This window comes from Centroberyx gerrardi, chromosome 17 (assembly GCF_048128805.1).
Source record: "Centroberyx gerrardi isolate f3 chromosome 17, fCenGer3.hap1.cur.20231027, whole genome shotgun sequence".
Classification (NCBI taxonomy): domain Eukaryota; kingdom Metazoa; phylum Chordata; class Actinopteri; order Beryciformes; family Berycidae; genus Centroberyx; species Centroberyx gerrardi.
This window is the reverse complement of record NC_136013.1, coordinates 19646375-19668400: the sequence shown is the minus strand read 5'-3', so window position 1 is coordinate 19668400 and position 22026 is coordinate 19646375. Positions and strand designations below refer to the sequence as shown.

The 22026-nt window shown below is 45.0% G+C and overlaps 1 protein-coding gene across 4 annotated transcripts in view; it reads right to left on the bottom strand.

Moving 5' to 3' along the window:
- Window positions 1–244: 244 nt before the first annotated feature.
- The window catches only part of daam2 (dishevelled associated activator of morphogenesis 2), an 88033-nt gene continuing 66251 nt past the window's right edge, over window positions 245–22026 (bottom strand). For 3 of the 4 annotated variants that reach the window (XM_078289410.1, XM_078289411.1, XM_071905770.2), the window contains exons 12-26: window positions 19232–19290; window positions 18796–18980; window positions 18242–18544; window positions 17589–17696; window positions 15972–16001; window positions 14146–14252; window positions 12874–12958; window positions 11642–11748; window positions 10528–10616; window positions 8717–8885; window positions 8409–8516; window positions 8000–8060; window positions 7195–7326; window positions 3369–3539; window positions 245–3196 (exon numbers count right to left, since the gene is read on the bottom strand). In XM_078289410.1, coding sequence (XP_078145536.1) covers window positions 2984–3196; window positions 3369–3539; window positions 7195–7326; window positions 8000–8060; window positions 8409–8516; window positions 8717–8885; window positions 10528–10616; window positions 11642–11748; window positions 12874–12958; window positions 14146–14252; window positions 15972–16001; window positions 17589–17696; window positions 18242–18544; window positions 18796–18980; window positions 19232–19290 — 1927 coding nt within the window. In that variant the 3' untranslated portion in view covers window positions 245–2983. The remainder of the gene's footprint in view (window positions 3197–3368; window positions 3540–7194; window positions 7327–7999; window positions 8061–8408; window positions 8517–8716; window positions 8886–10527; window positions 10617–11641; window positions 11749–12873; window positions 12959–14145; window positions 14253–15971; window positions 16002–17588; window positions 17697–18241; window positions 18545–18795; window positions 18981–19231; window positions 19291–22026) is intronic. The other variant, XM_078289412.1, reaches the window with a different exon arrangement.

Genomic DNA, 22026 nt, shown 5'->3' with positions numbered 1-22026 from the left:
ACTGTGCCCCTGGGCGGCTCACATATGGCCCTTTACTGTACTACAGTAGCCATGCACTCGGATGGAATGACTACAACGGGCCACCAAAGAACAAGATGAATGATGAAATTATGTGAACAAATATATTTCTACTCTCTGGACTGTGTTTAACTCAACGGCACATTCTTCAGGCACGGAACACGTTTTTGATATCAACTGTAAATGTTGCATCTCGAGAAAAAAACCTTCCTCCCCCCCCCCATTGTGTGTGCACAGTAGGCGGGGTGTAATGCAATAACTGGGGGCAGCCATGTTTGTTTACATTGTGCTCCGGTCCTCTGTGATCTGACGAGCTTCAGTGGGCCGGTGAGGGGGGGGTTAACCCGGCTTTTCACCCCTTGCTCTCGTATCTCCTTCAGGATATTTCCTTTCATTTTAGTGAAAAGGAATTCGCCTCCGACTGTCCTTTCAAACTGTACATGTGTCCGAGTGGAGAAACGTGCGTGTTGCCGTCTCCAGTAGCATGTTTACATCCTGATTTGAAATGGATCAACCCTTTCATTTGATGTCCCGGACTGGATTGCGAACCCACCGGCTTCCTTATCTCCCTAACCGCTGGGCCTGGGAGCCACGCCGCCCACAGCGGAGGCCTCACCCCAGGGTTAGAGCGCTCTCTGTGGGTCGACTTCCAGCCCCAGCCCCCACCCCCCAGCTTCCTCTCTCCATCTCTAAAATAACCCTTCAGAAGATCTCAATGTCGTACCAAGGCAGACCCCAGGACTTTCCAAAAACGTCCACATACATTCCAGCCTTTGTCTTCCCTACTGCTAAGGGTTTATATATAACAACATAATACTTGGGATAATTCAAAACTGTAAAGAAAAGGACCTAAGTGGGCTGCTGTACGTGGGGCTTGAGTCTCGTTAGTCCACAGAGTCGTCTTGGTGAAGGGTTGCTGATAGGAATAGCGTCAAGCCACACATAAACATAAATCTGGAGAGATGGTGGAAGGAAGGAGAAAAAGAAAGATTCTTTTCTACCGTGCCCTCTGGTGCCGAAAGCTGTTTTTCTCCCTGTTAACGTCCCGTCATTGTACACTATTCATAGTACTATAAATATTTGCATCAAAGCCTCTCTAAGAAATTGTACACCCTTTAAGTGCTGCGTTGTCCCCTCACATTGCAATAACGTACACGTTGGATGGCAGGGTCCGATATTACAATGCCGACAGAAATGAAGAGAGAAATGTGCACATGTGCCACGTGAGCCTCAATCTTGGTAAAGCCTTGATAAAGCCTTCATGGCCATTGAGGAAAGCTCCTGAATGTGTCCCATGTTTTATGTTAGCACCATTAGAACAGATCCAATCTCAAAACGCGTCTAGAGATTAAAGATGAGATTCACTGAGTTGCCAGACAGAAAAGGGGCTAAACCATATTTTCAGAAATGGCATTACTTCATAATTCTTGTTACATTTTGCTCGTAATTGAAGATCAGTTTTGTTTTTTTCAGAGAACACTGTGGTCGGGATGTGGGGTTACAGACTAAAGAGTGTAAAGTTTCTCAGAAAAGGTACAGTGCAAACAAGACATGGAGGTGTGAAAAGGACAAGCTATCTTTCTTTGCATAAAGCGCAAAATGTAAAGAAATTCACTTCAACAGCAATCATTTTTGCAATGTGAACTTCAAACACCAACAAATAATGCATTGCGTGTACAAAGACCAGAAAATGCCATGAAAACATAAAAAAAACCTCTACATCTTTGCAATTAGCTTGTCTGCATCTAAATATAAATATATATAAACGCCTAATTGCAGTATGTTTTGTATTAATACATATACATTTGTTTTTTCTCATCGCTTTGGCACTGGTTAATGCCAAAACAAGCCTTCTCATCTTGAAACCATTGGAAGAAACAGAGTGTTAAGTGACGCTTGACCCTTTTATGGCACAGTCTACGTTTTGTTAGGGTGGATCAAGGGTGAGCTGAGAAGATGGTTTTCCTTGAGTTGGATCCTCTGAAATGCCAGCTGGGGAAAATGCATCCTGCCTGGGAATGCCGTGTGCTGCTGCAGGAGGCGCTCGGGAAGAGAGACGAATCCCAATGTGACCCCAGTGTTTTGAACCGATGCCCCCCCCCCCCCCCCCCCACACCAGCTGTATCCTTCCTCACTTCTTCAGAAGCCCGACGCCCGACTACGAAGCACTGCGGGAGTTGTTGACCCCGTTCCCTTCTTTGCAGCGATGGAAGTTGGCTCTTATCCGTCCATTCTGTCGCTGCAGGATCAACAGTTACCATCAGCCAGCACTGCATCAGGGAAACTGTGAAAAGAACCCCCGCTTAAGGAATCACTGCAGACTCTTTTGGTCTGAAGAACACCTGAACTGAAGCTCGACTGTGGATCTTCAAATCTGCCCCGGAGTAGCTTGAGAGTCCTTCCTCCAATCCTTCCTCTTGGCCTCGCCTCTATGTACGGTTTTGACTGGTTGATCCCAATATCCTATGTGTTTCAGAGCCGGATGGCAAAAAAGACACGGCTGACCCAGCACTAAAGAAGTTACTGAGGAACAGCGAAATGTTCGTGAAAAAGAAACAAAAAGAGCAGTGAAAAACAGAGAGATAGAGAAACGGAGCACAGTGTTAAAAGAACGTGGTCAAAAAACGTGGGATAATGTGTCACAGTGGTCTGTCCATCCATCCATCCCAAGTGCCCTTCGTCCGACTCAGGAGATCATAGTGCGTTACCATGTCCAGGAAAAACTGGGGTGGGGAAGAGCTTTACAAGAGCAATCGGAGAAGAGTGTCGCATCCTTCAAAACGGCGTGGCTGTCAACACATGTCCAGTCCAGAGCCGCTCTTTATATCCTCTCCAATGTCACTGACCGCCTGGTCACACAGATCGAGGGCCTGGACTAAAAGTTGTAACTGTAGGTGTGAAGAAATTTACACCTATGGCAGAATTCAGGTGTCTTTTCTTTTCCTTTCCTTTTCCCCCCCCCGACCTAGTAGTTGACCTTGGTGACGGCGCGCTCGCGGCCGCCGCTCTCCACCAGCTGGTTGACGGAGCGCTTGCGGTTGCGCTTGAACTTGTTCAGGTCCTTGTCGAAGACCTCGCCCGAGCGCAGCGCCGACACCAGGTCGTCAAACTCCCCGCCGACCTCGTCGGAGGCTCCGCCCTTCTTGGCCCGGCGCTCGCGCTCCCTCTGCTCCTTGAGCTGGAATGGGTGAGAGAGATGGAGAAAGAAGAGGGGGGTTTGAAACAAAGCATGATATAACGAAGGCGTCCATCTTGTCCGACTCTCCGAACAAGATAATACAGACTAAGAATTACTTCCAAATCTCTCTTTGCCGTGGCTCGAGTGTACGTCTATTAAATGAGCGTCTCACCATGGCCTCCATCCGCGCCCTCCTCTCCTCCTCGTCCTTGCGTCGCTGCATGTTCTCCAGGTCTTGCCGTGCTTCACTGAACGACTGCAGGAAGGTGTCGAAGATCCCGAAGAACTCGTCGGGCTGCATCCTCCCCTGCTCCTCCCCAAAGTGCTTCAGAGACTTGGCAAACTGGACACAGAGAGAGAGAGAGAGAGAGAGAGAGAGAGAGAGAGAGAGAGAGAGGGAGAGAGAGAGAGAGAGAGAAATGTTTATAATTTTTAGATTTTAGTAGGGAGTGAATGAGAAGCTGGCCTGTGTACACAGCGCCTGGTGTATAAACGTGGACATGGTTCATAGCTGCAGAGGATTCGTACACAAATGCTTTTTGCTATGTATTCTCTCTGTATATTAGCAACTGTGACCCAGATCTCTCATAGTATGTTCATGTAGTGCAAGTGCAACCACGTGAGCCAGCATACGCATGTCTATGTGCAAGTTCATTTGCTCGTACGCATGCTTGATGTTCTCAAAAACTGCACACACACACACACACACACACACACACACACACACACACACACACACACACACACACACACAGAAAGTGGGAAATGACTCTGCATGATTTGACCACCATATGTCCACCCCTCTCTCCTCCAGCTGTCCAGTGGTCTGTGCCAGGACGATGCCTCCAGCCAAACCCACCATCCAGATTCCTATACACACAGCTTAATACTGCAGCATGCACACAGCAGCACCCAGTATCAGCCAACATCTTTAACAATAATAAGAATGAAAAATGTGCTGCTTTTTTGATGCCCGAAAGCAGTATGTGCAGCTAGGTAGCTAGAATGTAACTAAGCATTGCTTTCCCATTTATACTGCAGAATATGTGGCAGGCATATTCTGCTCTTCTGTTCTATTCTATTCTTGTTTACAGTATTTTCACACATGATGCAGGAGGCTCGTAACAAAACACATAAAAACTTGACAGTTTATAGGAGACTACTGTATGTGGTCCCAGTGTTGTGATATGAAGGAGTTGGGGCTCTCCTTTTCTGAGGATGCACGCCCGTCCTGTCATTATGGACTGGTCACCATGGCAACCCCCACCATCATCCCTCCCTCTTCTGTAATTATGTGTCTGGTCAAATCTGGGTCTGAGCTAAATGAGTAAACACATACACACACACTCTGAAATGGAGAATATGGAGGCAAACAGACGTGACTGATCACACACAAATACACACACACTGCGGGAGGCTAATTACCTCTTTGTATTCTTGATAGAGTCTTAAAGGGGCTCTACTGTTGGAGTTTGAACTTAACTATAATGATCTATCAAGGATGCTGAATGAAGACATTGTCAAAGGATTTTGCCTAAGCACATAGATTTGAAGTTACCGCATGTTCAAAAATCCATTCATGTTTTTTACAGGCTGTTTCAGATTAGCTCCGGTTAACACATCATGACTGGATTTGGCACCGTCCCCTAAACAACTGCTTAAATCCCACCAATTAGGCAGAGGTATTGTGACTACTCTGCATGTGAGAACTTGCTCTTCAAATTCACTCAAGAAAATACCTAATTAACGAAACCACATTTGCATATGATAATTATTCTTGTACCCTATTAAAAATGTACAGCTTGTAGGCCATGTTGCCCTTTGGCTGCTCTTCTGCTACCGCCTGTTTTACCGTTATATTCCTCAGGACCATTGCATCTCTTAGGCTAAGCACCAATCACAGACTTGAACTTGTGGAAAAACCCAAATAGGAGTTGCCGTCCCTGTGCATTGCTCCCATCCTCCTTCCATCTCTCTCCTCTCTTCTGCTGTCTCCTCGAGTCTCTACTGCTACCTCTGATCTTATCCCATCCCTCCAAGGACACTAATGCAGTGAAGAACCGAAGACGTGAGCCAAGCTTGCCCTACAATAGCTCCTCAGTCAGTGGCTAGCGTCCCGGAACGGATTCCCCCCGCCGCGCTAAGCCGGCATTCATTCCGACAGCTTGTCAAACACTTGTCTCCTCGCTCTTTCCCCCCTGGCAAGCCGGCCTGCCAGCTGTGCTGTGCCATCTTATGAAGTGCAGGGAGAAAAAGTTGACTAATGGTGTAATAGCTAAAGAATTAAAGGGCTGTGAGGTGGCAGGTTCAAGCCTAGTATGTTATGCTAAAGTGAGAAATAAGGGTTTATTTTTTTCCCCCCATCAAATGTGAACAATGTACATTTTGTATCCTGCAGAGGGACATTGCAATGAAGTCAGTTTCTGCATAACTTTGGTTGGATGCACCTCTCTACATCGGATTTTTAACTGTGAAACCTATAGTTTGATCTTAACATGGAGAAACGGACACCATATCTGGGTCATATGGTTAGAAATCAGATGTTCTGTTGCTTTGAAAATCTAACCATGGACCTTAAAATGGTGCTGTTGTATTCCTGGATAGAGGTTGAATCTTGTATTGTCTCACAACGTGTCTGTGTGGGTGTGTGAATGTGTGTCAAGCATAAACCCAACCAATCTCTCTGGATAAGAGAAAAATCCCTTCCCTCCTCTGGCAACCTCTGTCCCAATAACCCACATGACCTCGGACAACTGTAATCCTTTGTAATGTATGTAGTAGTGTCTGGTGATCGCTCTCAGACACACATACACACACATGTTTGTTGCTATGGAGCTTTATGGGCCTCAGTGGGTTGAGTCATCCGTCTCTACCTCCTTAAGACATAAACGCCAAGAGCACACCCACACCTCCATATTTGTATTCCACTGGAAACCTAACGGAGCGTCAAAGAACATCGACAGGCGAGTGAGTAAATGCGTCAGACTCCCCACTTCCCACCACACACACACACACACACACACACACACACACACCGCACATGCTAGGGAGTGTGTGTGTTAAGAGTCTGGGCCGGTGAACACAGGTTCTTTTGTTTTCTAACAGTAACCGGTGCCCCGACCCTCCCGTTCTTTTCCCGTGACGTCCCAACTGACCCATTTTCCCTCCATATTTTTTTACCCACCTCCTCAAACAAATAATTACGGCGAGCGAGGAGGAAAACATACACACTTGGCTCTGCATTGGACCCAAGGGCCATTCCCTCTTTCTTTCTCTCCAAATTTCTCACAAATTGTTGGCAATTTGGGCACTTAGTGTAATTATGTCAAGACGTTTGCAAAACAGGAAGGAATCTGACAAAGCATAATCTAATATCCAATCAAACTGTTGAATGCACTTTTCCAATGCATCATCCCCATCTTGCTTCCCCCTTTACAGCCTATGGAATTCCCAAAGTCCCAATGATGATCTTCAGCTTACATACTTCCTACCATACATCAATCCATAAGTCGGCAGGGTCCAAAAGGCTGTTCGTCCCAGTTGTACATGGATAGAGAGTGCAGATTTAAAACACTAATTCAAAGGGACGTGTGTGACAAACGCAAAGGAAAAGATGAGGGGGGAAACCGGGATAATCTTTCAGCGGCGGGTTTCCCCGGGCTGCTGAAGTCATCACACTGGACTGAGAGAGATGCACAAAGGTTGTTGCCTTCACTACTTTTCCCCCTCCCCCTGCTGCCATCATTCCCTCTCTCTCACTCCCTCTCTCTCTCTCTCTCTGACATGAAGGCTTGGCAGGGACTTCTGGTAAAAGATGGATTAAAGCCACACACATGCAGGAATCCACGGACATCGGCGCTTTCATACACTCATAATCTCCTCTCCTACACATACACACTTATCACTGTCCACCCCCTCTACACACACACACACACACACACACACACACACACACACATTTAAATACCATATTGCAGAGTGGTTGAGCAGATAGCTACCTTGTCCTTGGCTTCGCCGAGCTGGTCCTCCAGTTCAGAGAAGCTGAAGCCGGCCACGGTGATAAAGTCGCCGATCACGGCCACAAACTTATCGCCCCGTTCCCTCGTCCTGCTCTGCTGGTACTGCAGCTCCTGCGGGGAGGCGGAAGAGACGAGAGGCTTGAGACTTTCAAACAGCAAAAGTGGTCATCTTTTAAGTCAGACGCATGCTTCATAACACTGGGCAGGGAGGCGAGACCGGCGCGGTCAGTGCTTGATTTTCTTCTAAAAAAGCCAACACGCAAAATTCTGTTTCACAAAAAAGGCCTGCTGCCTAACTCCAGCGCATCCACGCAGGACAAACAGCATCGACAGCAGTGTTTCTTTCTTTGGAAGCTTTGCATGGCGTGCCTGCGTCTGTGCGGCGGGTTGTAGTTAGCGGCCTAACAGCTCTCTGCGTTGGCTTACACCATCTGTAATGACTGTTTATCTGTCCAGATCTGAAGCTGCTCTGTGGGAGGGAAGAACGTCTGATCGATGGTGATGATTTTAAGGCTTCTCCGTCGTGGAAAAAAAGGCCTCAGCTTTCCGTGAAGTGTGGAAGGAGCGTGTGTGCATGTGTGTGTGTGCGTGCACACGCGTGTGTGCCCTCGTTTATGCGCGTGTGATGGCAAATTTGACTCTTGGCGCTCCAAGGCGCAGTGGAACATTACCAGCACTTAAACACCTCACCCTGCTGCCCACCTCTGCCCCGCTTGAAACATAATTACAGACATGAGAAGAACCAGTGGGAGGGAATATGTGACACAAACACACAACAACTCACCGCCTCTAGAGCCTTCAGTCCACTCTTGATATTGTGCACCTCCTTTTCCAACTCTGCCAGACTAGAGAGAGAAAAAATAGACACGCACAGAGAGAATCTTTGTTAGGCTTCATTGTTTTCTACTGTATTAGTCTCAAAACTGTTGTTGTGTCCCAATTTCCACTTTTAAAGTCTCAATGACTTTTCTGGGGGTGTAATGGACTCTATTCTAATCGGTAGGAATCACCTCTGAGTTATTTTTTTCCCCAAGGTACAGCTCTCAGCACAAGTGTAATGCTTTGAATCACACATAACTTTAGAGAGTGCCCTTATCTGCTGTGAAGAGGTTGCAGCAGCATGGTGAAAACAGCTCATCTTCCCAATATAGAGCCCTAACTGGCCAAGTGAAATGTACTAAGAGTGTGCTCACTTGACTTTGGCAGCCTCAGGTATACTGCTGAGGTCCTGCTGGATGTGGAGCGTGTCGGCGTAGTTCTTCTCGAAGATCATGATCAGGTAGTGCAACATGGTGATGCTCCTGTTGAATCATAACAGACAAGTAGGTAAGGATATATGCACCAACAAGAAAACCACACACAAAATACTGTAGCCGTTGGTCTTTCATATTGTAAGTCTAAGTCTAAAGTCAATCTAGGAAGTGCTACAACAAGGACCATCTGGAACACTCCTCCTTTATTCGACCTCTGACCCCACTTGCTGCGGTCACCGCTGGCCCACCTGTCTATGCTGGACTTGGTGTCGGCGATCTTGTTGAGGCTGGACACCTTGAAGCCGTAGGCGTTGCCCCGCTGGCCCTTGTTCATGAAGTTGCCGAAGGCTAGCACCACCTCCAGGATCTGGGTCAGCCGCTTGCTCCGGACCACTTCCCTGGACGCATTCAGGATGGCTGGAGGGGGAGAGGGAGTTGGGAGAGAGAGAAGCAGCGGCAGAGATCCAATAGTTAGTGACTGATGTGAGTGCATGTGTACTTTATGTAATGCACCACTTTACATTACATAAGGAACTTGACTTTTTCCATTCCCTTCCATTCTGTTTTTCCACTTGGCCCCTATGGACACACACGCAAACTAAAGCCTCAGCCACGCATGGCCCAAGCGCTCATGATCGTTGATCAATATTGCACACAACAACTGGGCAACTCAGTGGGGAAACCCATCAAGTCCTTCCATCTATCCATAAAACAGCGGGGTGAAGGGAATATTTGAAACACAACATGCTGTCCAGTGTCCATCTCTTTCCCCCTGGGAACGGACTTCTCTGGCAAAGTGCAGGTGGTTCCCCGTCTCCGCAGAGGAAACCTCAGTGTGAATGTGAAAATCATTAACAAAATCCATATTGTTATTGTTACGGCGCTGTCTGCTGTGATACGGCATGGGAACCGTTCCTCTGGCTCGACCGTCAGTGTTTTGCTGAATGCTGAAAAGCCTGGCTGCACTGTTGCTTGTTCTGAAGCAGCTCTATTGAACATGCTGGGTGGTCTGGGGAAATATAGTCTCATCTAGAGTAAATGACAATGTAACATCAATAATAAAAAGGGGATGAGAACTTTATTATGGGAATTGATGAACAGTGTGGTTTGGGAACATTTGGCTCCCACACCAAAGATTCTGGAGGCTTGTATCAATATTGGAACTCACAGGATTACGTCTCTGCTCTTACTCTTAAAAGCTTCCTTCGTACTTTTCTTTCCATTGCTAGTGGCCAATAACGTATGCAGGAGGATAAATTAGGATAAAATAGACTATCTGGCAAAAATGAGTTACAGTAAGCAAGTGCAACAGGGCTGAACTGTCAGTGAGCACTCCATACAAATGAAACACTGTTGGCACAAATGACAAAAGAAGTATTAAGGGTGATTTGATCATCAAAGACCAGAAAGGCATTTAGGCCTGGAGAGAAGTGTCTTAAGTAGCTCTGGCTCAAATAGACACCATGACAGCTTGGTCATAACACACCCGCACGCACACGCACACACACACACACACACACACACACACACATACACACACACACACACACACAGCTCTATGTCCTTCATTGGAAGCCTTTCCCTTGCTTTTTCGAAGCGAGCTGCAGTGTTTACGAGAGAGACTCTTCCCTCTCAACATGTGCCAGCTTTCCAAAACAGCCTCCCTGGTAACCTTGCTCTTTATTTAAGCTGGCTGGAGGGAAAAACTGTAACATGCAGTTAGCCACCCTCACACACCATGCACACACACATGCACACACCACACACTCTCACACACAGAAAACCTTTCACAAGACGTTGTGAAAAGCATTGCTCAGTGTTCGAACCCACTGACATTTTTAGTCTCTGACACTTTTTTTGTCTCTCTTTGGGCGTTTTACCATTTACAATCATATCAAGAGCTATGCCTTAAAAGCTTTGAGCTGTTTTGATCACAAAAGCAGGCTAATGACTATTTCAGCTAATGGATATTTCAGCCTCTTAAATGACTAATTACTGGATGTTGTCTCCAGTTCTCCTTCCTCCGCCTTTTTGTGGCCCCCAAGCTGTTTGTCCTTACCTTCCACCTTCGGCTTGGTTTCTGCTAGACGCTCTGCAAACTTCTTCTTAAAGAACAGCGCCTGGAGTCTCTGCTGGTAGTGGTCAATCCTGATGAAGGGATGAAAGCGGCAGATGGAGGTGAAAAGCCAAAAGAAAAAAAGAGAGAGTGAGTTAGTGTCGTCTCCGGGGAGCGTCATTTCAAAGCTAGAAACCCCCCAATCGTCCAAAACTCCCTCCTCCTTGTTTTCCACTGGCCTTCTATCGTCTAATAGGCTTCCGTCAAGTTGGAGAGTTGACACGGGGGCATGTTAAACTTGCCCAAAGGTTCACTGAGGCGGGGGAGCGGCGATTTCAAAGAGGGACCGGGGATATTGAATGGCAAAAAAAGAAAATAACCAAATCCCAGGAGTACTCCTCAGACCAAAGGGGATGCGGTCAAAAGGAGAGAAACTGAACAGGCTAATATTTCACAAAAGGAAATGAAAAGGTTTAATTATCAAGAACAAACAGTGAAAGGGGCACACTCCGAGTTGAGATGGAGCTCAAAAGTAACGCTCGCCACTGATTTAAAACTCTGCTCCCTGACGTGATCCGAATCCTCAAAGAGCCTCCTTGACATCTTCTCTCAGCTAAATGATGACTCGCCCCACGGTCTGAGCTTGTATTCTATCCCTGCCTCCCCTCACTGCTTAACAAGCTCATTCTCTTTGAAGAGCCATTGTGCTTTTCAATATTTTAGCACCTATTTGGAGCCGAGTGGCTGATGCCTTCATTCGGCCCAAACTCTGCAGTTTGTTCGCTCTCTGAAAGCTTTCATTTCAACTGAACGCCATCGACTGTCTGGCACGATGCTGTGCAAACGTGTCACAACTGTCACAAACGTGAAGCCTGACTTCATGGGTAATTGATAAACACACGCAGCTGGCCAGCTATTAAAACACTCAATATGTTTTGCATCACGCCTTGACCTGCTACAACTGGAACACCATAAAAAACATTCTAACCAGTCTAATCTGCACCTTTCTATGCTTTGTTTGTTTGGCTGCATTTTTTAAAGTATCCTTTATTAGACAACCAACAGAAATCAAATACCCACTCTTTGAAGCAGAGCATTAGACAATAGGGCTGTGTACCTGCTCATCTCATAGAGGAAGCGGTCGGCCCGGGCCATGCGCTCCAGCTCATGTTTGTGCTCCTCCAGGAGGTCAATGTCACTTTTCTCCGGGACAAACTTCAGCAACTGCAAAGATGCAAGGGGAACGTTAAGCCTTGATCTCAAAGCTTCATTAAAATGTTAGTGCTAACATTAAAGATATTCAGATACATATGCCAGTATTTCCTTTACATTCATTTAGCTGTGGTGGCCCAACACAGCTGGAAAACTGCTCCAGCAGCAAGACAAATGCCAACTGCAGTGCAACTGTCCATAAATATCCACATATGAGTCATTCTTGAACTGCTACACCTACTGGAACTGAATCTGGAGTGGGCCTGGTGCAAAGAAAATCTACCAAAAATTATACACATTTGTTTTTTTAATTTAGTTTTATTGTTCTTAGGTTAATCTCTGAAACTTCATCAAGACAAATTGAGACTAAAATCAATTTTGTAAAATAGCTTCTGATACAAGTTTCAGGCCACTTAAAAATCTCAGGTGGTCTACTTTCTACTTCCTTGCCAGTAATAACTGAAATCAACCACCATCACTTGCTGTTTTGTTCTAGGCCTAATGCTGATTGGGCAAAGTAGATCCAAAACTCCACTGAGGCTAAAAGCCCCATCAATCAGTGGAGCCCCAGCTAATGGATATTACTTGTTTTGAGACAAAACAATATCTATTTTCTTTCCCCAGCCAATCAAATCAATATGCACTGTTTTCATTTGTTCCACATGCCATTACATTTTTAAACAGGTAATTCACCAGCACCGTATCCCCCATGCATTTTGGCCACTCCTTCCTGGTCACAAAAGATGTCCAGCTGGTCTGGCCTGTCCCCCTCCTCCTGGTATGTGTATGGGTATATGTACGAGTATGTCTATTATGTCTACGAGTAGTCTACTGATGACTTTGTATGTCTATTTGTGACTATTATGATATGGGTATGTTCAAGTATGTCTACTGGTGATTTTGTGATGTTGTGATGAAATGCCTTGTGATTTTGCTGCAAACCAATTTCCCCACGGGGACAAATAAAAGTATCTATCTATCTATCTATCTATCTATCTATCTATCTGTTTGCAGCAGCTGATAATAATGATAACAACTACAACAACATAACAACAATAATAACAATAGACTTAATGCAGTAAATCTCTTACTGTACTGCTCTGTTACATGTACATGACTTTATGTATTCAACCTTACCTGCTCCAGCATGTCTTTGGCTAGCTCTTCCCTCTCGTCCATCTCTAGGATTGCCCTCTTGATCTCCTCATTGCTCATTTTTAACCTGCAAAGGGAACAATTTGACGTTTTGTGTTTTAGCAATAACACCACGTATGTTCCATATATCATGTAGAGGCACAGAAAAAAAACAGTGTTTTTGATCAATGCACAGTGTTTTGGATCAGTGCTCATACAATGAAGAAGTTCAATAATTACAGCAGTTATTCAAAGGGAAAGTTACATAACAGTTGCATATTGGATGGTGTCATCATTCATGGAAGTCCGTTCACACCTACACTTAAACACATGTCTCATTGGATAGCTGTTTTAATGATAAACTGGCCCAGTTACAAACACAATGCACACATAACAGGCCCAGCCTCACTGTGACTAATAGTCTGTCCTGGACCAGTTTCAACCTCAGTCTCTGCCAGCTGCTGTCAGCACCTGATCAATGTTTAGTGTGCTAGAGTTGTGATCAATAACAGTATTGTTAGGCTGTGCAACAAAGCCCTATCGACCAATTGCTGACCCCATTTGGGTCTAGTTTGTGCCCTTGGGTCATTTGCTATTGACAGGAAACTGAGTTCAGGGACCATGCTGACGTTTTGTTGGAGGGAAGGAGGTTCAGGAAGCCTGTTTATTGATCTGTCAGCGGTGTCAGGATTCAAAGTCTCTAAAGGGCCTCAGATCTTTGCTGTTAGGAGGGATACAAATGGCAACCATATTGCAGGGTGGGACTTAAATGAGCCTAATTGATTCCGGTTTAGATATAATGTGACTGAATGCCCCTTGGGAAGGGAGTCAATTTTATGTAGAGAAATTATATAGGGATTGACAATCCTTGTATTTTTAAAGAAAGTCATCTGAAAAGCCTAGCTTGTTTCAAATTACCCCTCCTTGGATGCATCCTTACCTGGACAATGTTTTTCTGTCATATAGCTAAGCCTGCTCTTTCTTCCAGACTGAATACATGGACGGTAATTCAATTACGCTAACAGATGTCCTTGCGAGTCCATTAAAAACACATTTCCTGTACCAAACATAAGAAGCACCTGCTTGAAACAGCTCTCGAATGAGTTACTGCTCTAACCCTTGACCCAAAGGCCTGTGTGCTTTAACTTCACTTTCCATGTGCTTGAGTCTGCTGAGGGCATCTTTTCATTATTCTAATCCAATAAATGGATCATGACCAGTTGTTTACTGATGTTATAATGCGACATAATTCAGCATTCTGGCTGGGACCCGTACTTTGAAAGCAGGATGACACAGTTCTGTGCACGACGGCCGTCGATGACGGACAGCTCTTTGACCTTCCGCGTGCTGACGTACAGGTCGTCCATAGAGCCTGTCTCTTTCTGCAGAAAGACAGATTAAGACAGAGATATGGGTTAGTTTTGGAAAAAACTATATTATCCAGTTCCTACATAGCTACTTTAATGAGAATGTTATTGTAAAATGCGACATCTGCAGGATCAGATGCCTGTCCCACACATCTGTCTGCCACATATGTATCATTCTCTTGTTCAGAAATGACATGACCCCTTCTAAGCAAACGACAATGTGTTCATTTGGAACTGATGATTCAGAGCTTTTCAATAAACTTAACCATCGCCAGTTGTTGCTGTTTCATCAACACCATGATCAAGCTCAGACCAAAGTGTTGCACTCTGGCCAAATGCTTCAGAAAATGTTGGCCAGAGGTTAATTTCCCTGACCTGCTTTTGCAGCAGCGAGTGGAAAAGGTTTGCAAATGTCGCTAACTGCTTATGTCAGGTGTCATGCATCATTTCTGAGGGGCCGTAATGCGAACTCTGAATGGAGGCGTGGAGGGCGTACGAAAACAGATCGAGAAAAGCCATGAAAAACTGAGCGCTGCGAATTCACGTTGGTGCGAGCAGAAAATCTAAAGCAGGTCTTGGGAGAAGAGGGTTTTTTTTTGGTGAGTCACCACTGAAAACACAACGCAAGCGGTCCTATAAACCTCTCAGAGGAACAGGAAACACTGTTCAAAACTCGGTCCAGGCCTGTCAGATATTTTTGTAAGCTTCACACAAATGTAGTATTAAAAATCCACAAGGGGAAAGAACACATGTCTGAAAAACCCGTCGGGGCCGAATGTTAAACGCATTCTATTTATGGTCCGAGCTGGTTTTCCCGCCTGCCAGAAAACGTCCTTTCTGCGGTTACAGGGCATGACGTTATGTCAAACAGATGCGGCTTGTAAAGAAAGTGTCTTTTTTCCGCGCCCGCGTTGACCTACGGTGACTGGCAGCAGACTAGCGTTGGCACGGGGTGAGGGGGACAACTCCCATTCACCGGGCCTGCCAAAGCCCTCTCTACCCACGCGCTCAAGGCGTCCATGCCAGCTTGATGTTTATATATGAGCATTCAACCAAAGTGCAACTGGAGACTGGTGCCGCTTTTTTCCCTCTGATGATGATCTTTTATAATAACTATTAAGTGGCGGTGATTGAAATGTGGTGAGGTGTTTGATTTTTTTTGTGTGCGAGGCAACATTATTTCGAGGGCTTTATCAATATGTACGCGGTCTCGCTCCAATTCACGCTTTTCCCGCTCAGGTGATTATAATGAATTAAGGCAATGAAAGATGATTACAGTAATGACAGTAATCACTGGGGATAGTCAGGATAAACAAGACAATGAGGATGTTCAGGATGAATATGGCAATGGCAATGAAGATTAATGCTGCATTTACATTTGGGCTTTCTGAACCTCAACCCAAGGAAACTGTAAAACAGTAAGGAGCCAACCAGCTATACATCATCTTTATTCAGGTGCTTCATATATGCCTGTTATTTCATACAGTGGTGAAAACAGTGTTATTTCAGAGCAAAATATGTCCTAGATTGAGGTTCATAAATCCCAAGGTTCTTTATAGAAAACAAAATACAAGTAGACAGTAAATATATTCCATAACCAGCAACAAGTAACATTAACCAAAGACCCTTGAGGATACATATAACTCTCCTCGTTTGCTGCCTGCTGCATAGCAGAAGAAAGGGCACAGAGCAATGGAAGTAGGTGGTATAGAAGCTGGAAGACCCTTGACTCACCTGTTTGAAGGATTGGTTAGTGAGCAGCTCCTGCCCAGGCAGTCGGAGAGTGCAGAGAGAGACCAAAAAATTGAAAACACATGCAAAGATTAGCACTTCAAGCAGCAAAAGGTGGCAGAACTACAGTGGTGGCTGGAGCAGAGAGCTACAACTGCGCACTACAAGCAGAAGTTGGGAAGCCTCTGCGAGACAGGAATGTCACCTACTTCTTCAGTCAGGGGCTCATGAAATTTATATTGGTGGTTGGAATAGCTCCGTGCCGCATCGGTGAAAAGACATTTAAACTCTGTTCTATTTTGCTTGTATTCTTAAAGAGGCCATGATTGTTCAAGTGCACTCTTTTGATTGCATCTACATCTGTCTTGAAATGGAAAAAGAGGAAAATGAAAAATGAACGTGGTAACTAATCCTACAGAGGGTCAATATAAACAAAAGCCTTTTTCGAAAGAATGACCAATGAAAAGCTTATAAAAGCAATTATGCCATATATAAACATTGGAATACTGTCCAGTCGAATATTTCACTTGCCAAATGGAACGGAGTTGTCATAGTCAGAGAGACCTTGGGTTTTATGTGGCTAAATCCATAGAGATCTACATTTAACCGCTGGCTTGTGCCAATAAAAACTCTCACTGTATAAATAAATATCACTAATAAATCACTGTCAGCAACAACCTCAAATGACCCATTACTCTTTAATAAAATCAACAAAGAAAAGTTCTGCATTTAGCTGTCAAAAGGCTTTTAACTATGGCAGTAAAATGCATTGAAAAGGCATCCAACAATGGTAATGCCTCTATAGAGACTATCTATTGCTCTCCCATTAAGCCTTTAAGACCTTGTTTTAAACCATGATTACTAGAAACTAATTAAGGATTAATTAACCTTCCACTTAAACCTATTTGAGGCAGTTAAATCTGTTAATAGTATGCCACTGCACCCAATATTATCACATGATAAGTGGTATGTAATTAGTTTAACTATGGTAGCACAGGATGAACTAATTGCTATGTACTGTATGCTAGCTTCCCAAAGTGTAGATATAGGCGTGCACACTGCAATTATCCTAATAGTCGGTTCACGGTTCAACTCCGTTCAATCAATTGCCGCTTTATTTTAATATGCTAACCTCAATATTACTTTGCTGTATCGTGACTCCTTGTGACTTTGATGGCGCTGACTGTTTCCTTTGTGTGTTGCCCTAATGCATGAGCCCATGAAGACCCGGCCAGCTCCCCACAGCCCCCAAACAAACGCTCTGAAGATACGAGGGCAAGCTTGAGCTCTGTGGCGTCTCTACAATAAGCCATTCAGGAGTGAACAGCTGCTAAGGTTAGACCAGGAGCCGGACCCTTTGGCGCTCTCAGACTCCTCTTCAAACATCCAGCAGCTCACCCCAGCACACACAAATACACACCGATTCGATCCTCATGGCATAATTCATCACTTCAATGGCAAATCAAACAGTTACGACAACAGCAGGCATACTATAGATGTCTGTTTCTGTACCCACCCTCCTGACACAAACACACATATACACACTCAGCAATGTATACCAAAAAACAAACTGCATTCCAAAATAGTGTGTATCCCAATCCCTAACAACCAAAAGCGAACCTGCTGTCTCTGATAGGCCGAGAACATCTTCTCTATGTCCTTGAGGTCGAGGGTCTTGAAAGCTCTCAGGTCATCGATGTCATGCCAGATGGTGCCGGTGATCTTATTCTGAGAAGAGGCAGGGGGACATAAGAGGTGACACGGAGTGAGATACAGTTGAGATTAATACTCTGTAGCTCATGGATCATGCAGGGATAAATGAAGGTGCTACTACCAAGTGCTGCTGTGCTTATACATGAGATTAAGGATGAACGAATGTGTTGAATTTGTTATGCAATGACATTAGCCGCTCGCTATATGACCAGCAAGATGGCATTTATGGAATGACTCATACTTTACTCCGCATTTCATCCTATCTGATTATGAATCTACCATATTTTTATATTATGGATATTAAGTCATGCTCACGATATGATGTCATAGGATTTATAGAGCCTTAACGCTGCAGTAAGATGAAAACCTTGAATTTGAAAACAGTCTCAGGATTTATATGAACAGGTTTTTTTCAGATGATCATGCATTTGGGACAACAATGGATTTCATGAGTATAGGGTTTCAACTGCAGGAAAAAATGTAAAAGGGTCAAATACAATGTTTTCGTACAGGAAGGAAGATGTTTGACGATATTGTGAAAAAGGGCGCTGTTCTCTCACCTCTCCTAGCTTGGCCCAGTTGAAGGACTTGAGGGGATGAGAGGGCTGCGGGATGGACTTGGAGCGCAGGGTGTTCCCTGTGCTGAAGGAGGGAGGCGCCGGAGGAGGCGGAGCTCCAAACATGGGCGGGGCTCCCGGCGGAGGAGGCGGGGCTCCGGGCGGAGGAGGAGGCGGGGGAGGAGGCGGGCAGCTGAACGGTAGCGGAGGTGGAGGCGGAGGGAAGCCGCCGGTCATAGGTGGTGGAGGTGGGGCCATGGGGCCACCAGGGGGCGGAGGAGGGGGCGGGAAAGACACACTGCCGCCCTGTTAGTGGAAGCAGAGGAAATGAGAGATAAGTTAAGATGTGTTTTGAAGAAAAATAATCGATTGTTAATATTGTTCATCGGGGAGCTTCATCCGGGAGAATTGCAGAAAAGTGGAAAAACTGACTTGATTTTCTATCATGATCCATTAAATAGATACAAATTTGCACTTAGCCATTAACTACATGATTACAGTGCAGTGACAAATTATATGATGCATTATCACACAGTATAATAAACGGCCCTGCTCACAGCTATGTCGTGGATGCGTGTGGACAGGTCCAGGACTTGTTCCCTGGCCGAGCGCAGCTCCACACCCTCACGCTGGAGCTTGTCCTTCATCTTGTTTAAAGTCTTCATCATGTCCTCCTTTTCCTGGGTCTTGGTCTCACACTCCCGCTCCTTCCTCTCCAGCTTGGCTAGCAGCTCTGCATGATCTAGGAGGAGGAAGAGGGGAGAGGATTATTAACATGGTGTGCACGCAGATGGCAAAGTACAAATAGACAGAGGTAGAGACATAGAGAAGCAGACAGTCGGTGATTTTTGCAGACAGACATATAAACAGATTGACAGAGAGGACACAATAAATGACACAAATGCACTTAATTGGCCCCTGTTTTTTACTAGCTGAAATGTGATGCATTTTCTCTTTCAACCTGCAGAGCGCAGTGTGTCAAACAAGTCTTACCTTTCCTGAACTTCTCTGCCTGTTCTCGCCACTGTTTCACTTCGTTCTCATTGACCAACCTGTGAGAACAGACAGACAGAGGGATGGATCAACACAAAGTCAGACACATAAACAGTCCATTTATCAAGTCCATTTATAAACACAAAGCTTGCAGGTAGGAGTCAATTGCAGTCCAACCTAGTCAATCCAAGAAATTGTGAATACATGGATTGGAAAGTCTCCTCATTGACAATCATTGTCCACTTCCTATTTGTGAATGGAATTCGGATTTATTGCCAGAATTGACTGGGTTGAGATGCATTTTACCTTGTTAAGCTGCATAACACAACGTTAATGCTAAAATCAATACTGCAAGGTTGGAATTCATTATATTCAGGGTTATGACTGTTGGCAGTCAGTTCAGCTGGAGGCTTAAGGTTAAACTGGGTTATACTGTAGTTATGATATGAAATTGAGTTCCAGTAATGTGATAGGTGGGTGTTCATGGTAAAGTAGAGGCAGTCAGGGAGACTGCACACAGGTATAAAGGAAACAAATAGGAGGTAAAAGTTGAAATACTGAATTAAGGAGAAATGAAAAGATCATGAGATGGAAAGTTATGAGACATGAAATGAGAGGAAGAGAGATTGGAAAAGTGAAACCTGGAGCATCGGTGGTAGCCATGGCTAGAGATGAGAGAATAGAAATGTTTCAGTGACAATTTTAACACCAAATACAAACCAACAACGAAAGTGAAAGAGCAAGAGAGTAAAGTACAGGACAGGAGCCTAGTTTTGAGGTACAACTGACAGCAAGAATAAAATAACTTCACTGTGGTAATGATTCACGCTTAAGTGCTTGTAATCAATTCTCAAGAGAAAGCCCACAAGGCAATTTAAGGGCGAATTAATCAGTTTGAGGTCTTCTAATTGCCTGTGTTACTTAGCGAACAGAACCGCCTGAACTTGATTACAAAGTCAATCCTCCTTTAATTACAGCTCAAGCAACGTTTCATGGATCCCATCATTAAAAAAAATAAAAAGACACAATCCCTTTATTGTCCGCTACTCTGAAATAAATACCTTTACATAGCTGGGGAAAAAATGTGATTTGGAGAAGAGTGTTAATTTGGGGTCAGGCGCGCGAGTCAGTGGTCGGAGTCGTCGTCATGCAGACCGCGGATGATTAACGACTCCGTCCCCCATTTGTTTTAACAGCACTGACCCCCCGTCCCCCCCCCCCGAGCCGCCACGGCACGAGACAAACGTTTCACCCGCTAACCGTCAGGGCCTCCGGCGCGCAGCCAAAGAATGAGGAAATCTCAGTTTATGTACGCTTTTTCCAGGCATAATTTACTCTCGGAGAGTTTATGGAAACACAACAAGACTTTGGCATCAACGTAAAGAGAGGGATAGGTTTTGACCGCTGTAATGGATCTGCAATTGACAGTAGGCTTAGACGCCGCGTCCAAACTCGCTCTCTATGTGCTACTGGAAAGAATTACATTCAAGTGTGCTGATTGCACAAACAATGGAGGCTGAATTAGTCCATAGAGTCGCGGCCGGCACGGGCCAAGGTTTACCACGCTACATGCTTTATGGTGCTTTCATCACTGAGACTAAACACATTAATCACTGATCTGAAGCTTGGTTTAGAAATGACAGAAATGTGGAGACCGATACGGGAGAAAGATGAGAAAGGGTGAGAGAAAAGAATGACAGCAAGTCAGAAAGAGGGAAACTGCAGCAAACTGGTAAAGAGAAATCCACACCCACAGAGAGAGAAAGAGAGAGAGAGAGAGAGAGAGAGAGAGAGGAGAGAGAGAGGAGTAGAACATGGATTGTATGGACAAAGCCCTGAATGCCATCTTTTAACGCTGCCTACACTCAGCACACACCGCAGACCTTGGCTTGCGAACACTAGTCCAGATTTGTTTCAAAATTCACTGAAACCCAGACCTCAAAACCCAGCGAATGTCAATGACCATTTGAAAAACAATCTCTCTAAGCAACAACGTAAACGGCACCGCTGGTGACATACAGAAAACAACCATTTTCCAAGTCAAACAGGTGGTTTTCCTTTATGAAACGCTCATTTCTCCCCGCCGTCTTCCCCATCAAACCCACTGACTGCTTGGCCGCACCTGAACACGGCTGGCTTGGCCGGCTTGCCTGCCTAATGCGATTAGAGCGATTTTCCTTTTGATCTCGGGCTTCCGCTTTCATGCCAATTCACCGTCGGAGCGTGGCTTCCTCCAACTCTGCCCACGACCCCCTGCTGCTGCCTCACCTCACCGTCCTATCCAATCACATTCTCCGCTCGCGCTGCTTGTGAAATAGCTCAAATATGGCGATAGCCAGGCTGAGACAGGCTGTTTAAACAGGTTTAATTATATATGTGGTTACTGGTTTACTGTAAATGGTTTCCCTTGTTGATGCGTACACCAAAGCTTGGATGCACAAGTCATGATATTCCAGCGCTTCTCTGCCTCGCAGCCACGCCTCGCTTATTCCGACATAAAAGCACACGCTGTTGACATCAGTCTTGTCTTTGATCTTAGTGAGAAGTGATGCTGAGAGGATGCATTAACCACTGGGATTTTTCCAGAAATGAGAGCCTGTTTACAGCCTCTGAGGGTGAGGAGAAGATTTTAAAAAGACATGGAGTCTGTGTTGGAATCGGAGTGCACTTAACTCTCTCATCATGGTCTGAAAGGAACTACTTCTCCTAGATCATCACTTATTATCTTAAGATGATTGATAAATATCTGATATAGACTCTAGTGTTTTGTGTTATTTAGATACTGATTGAAAACA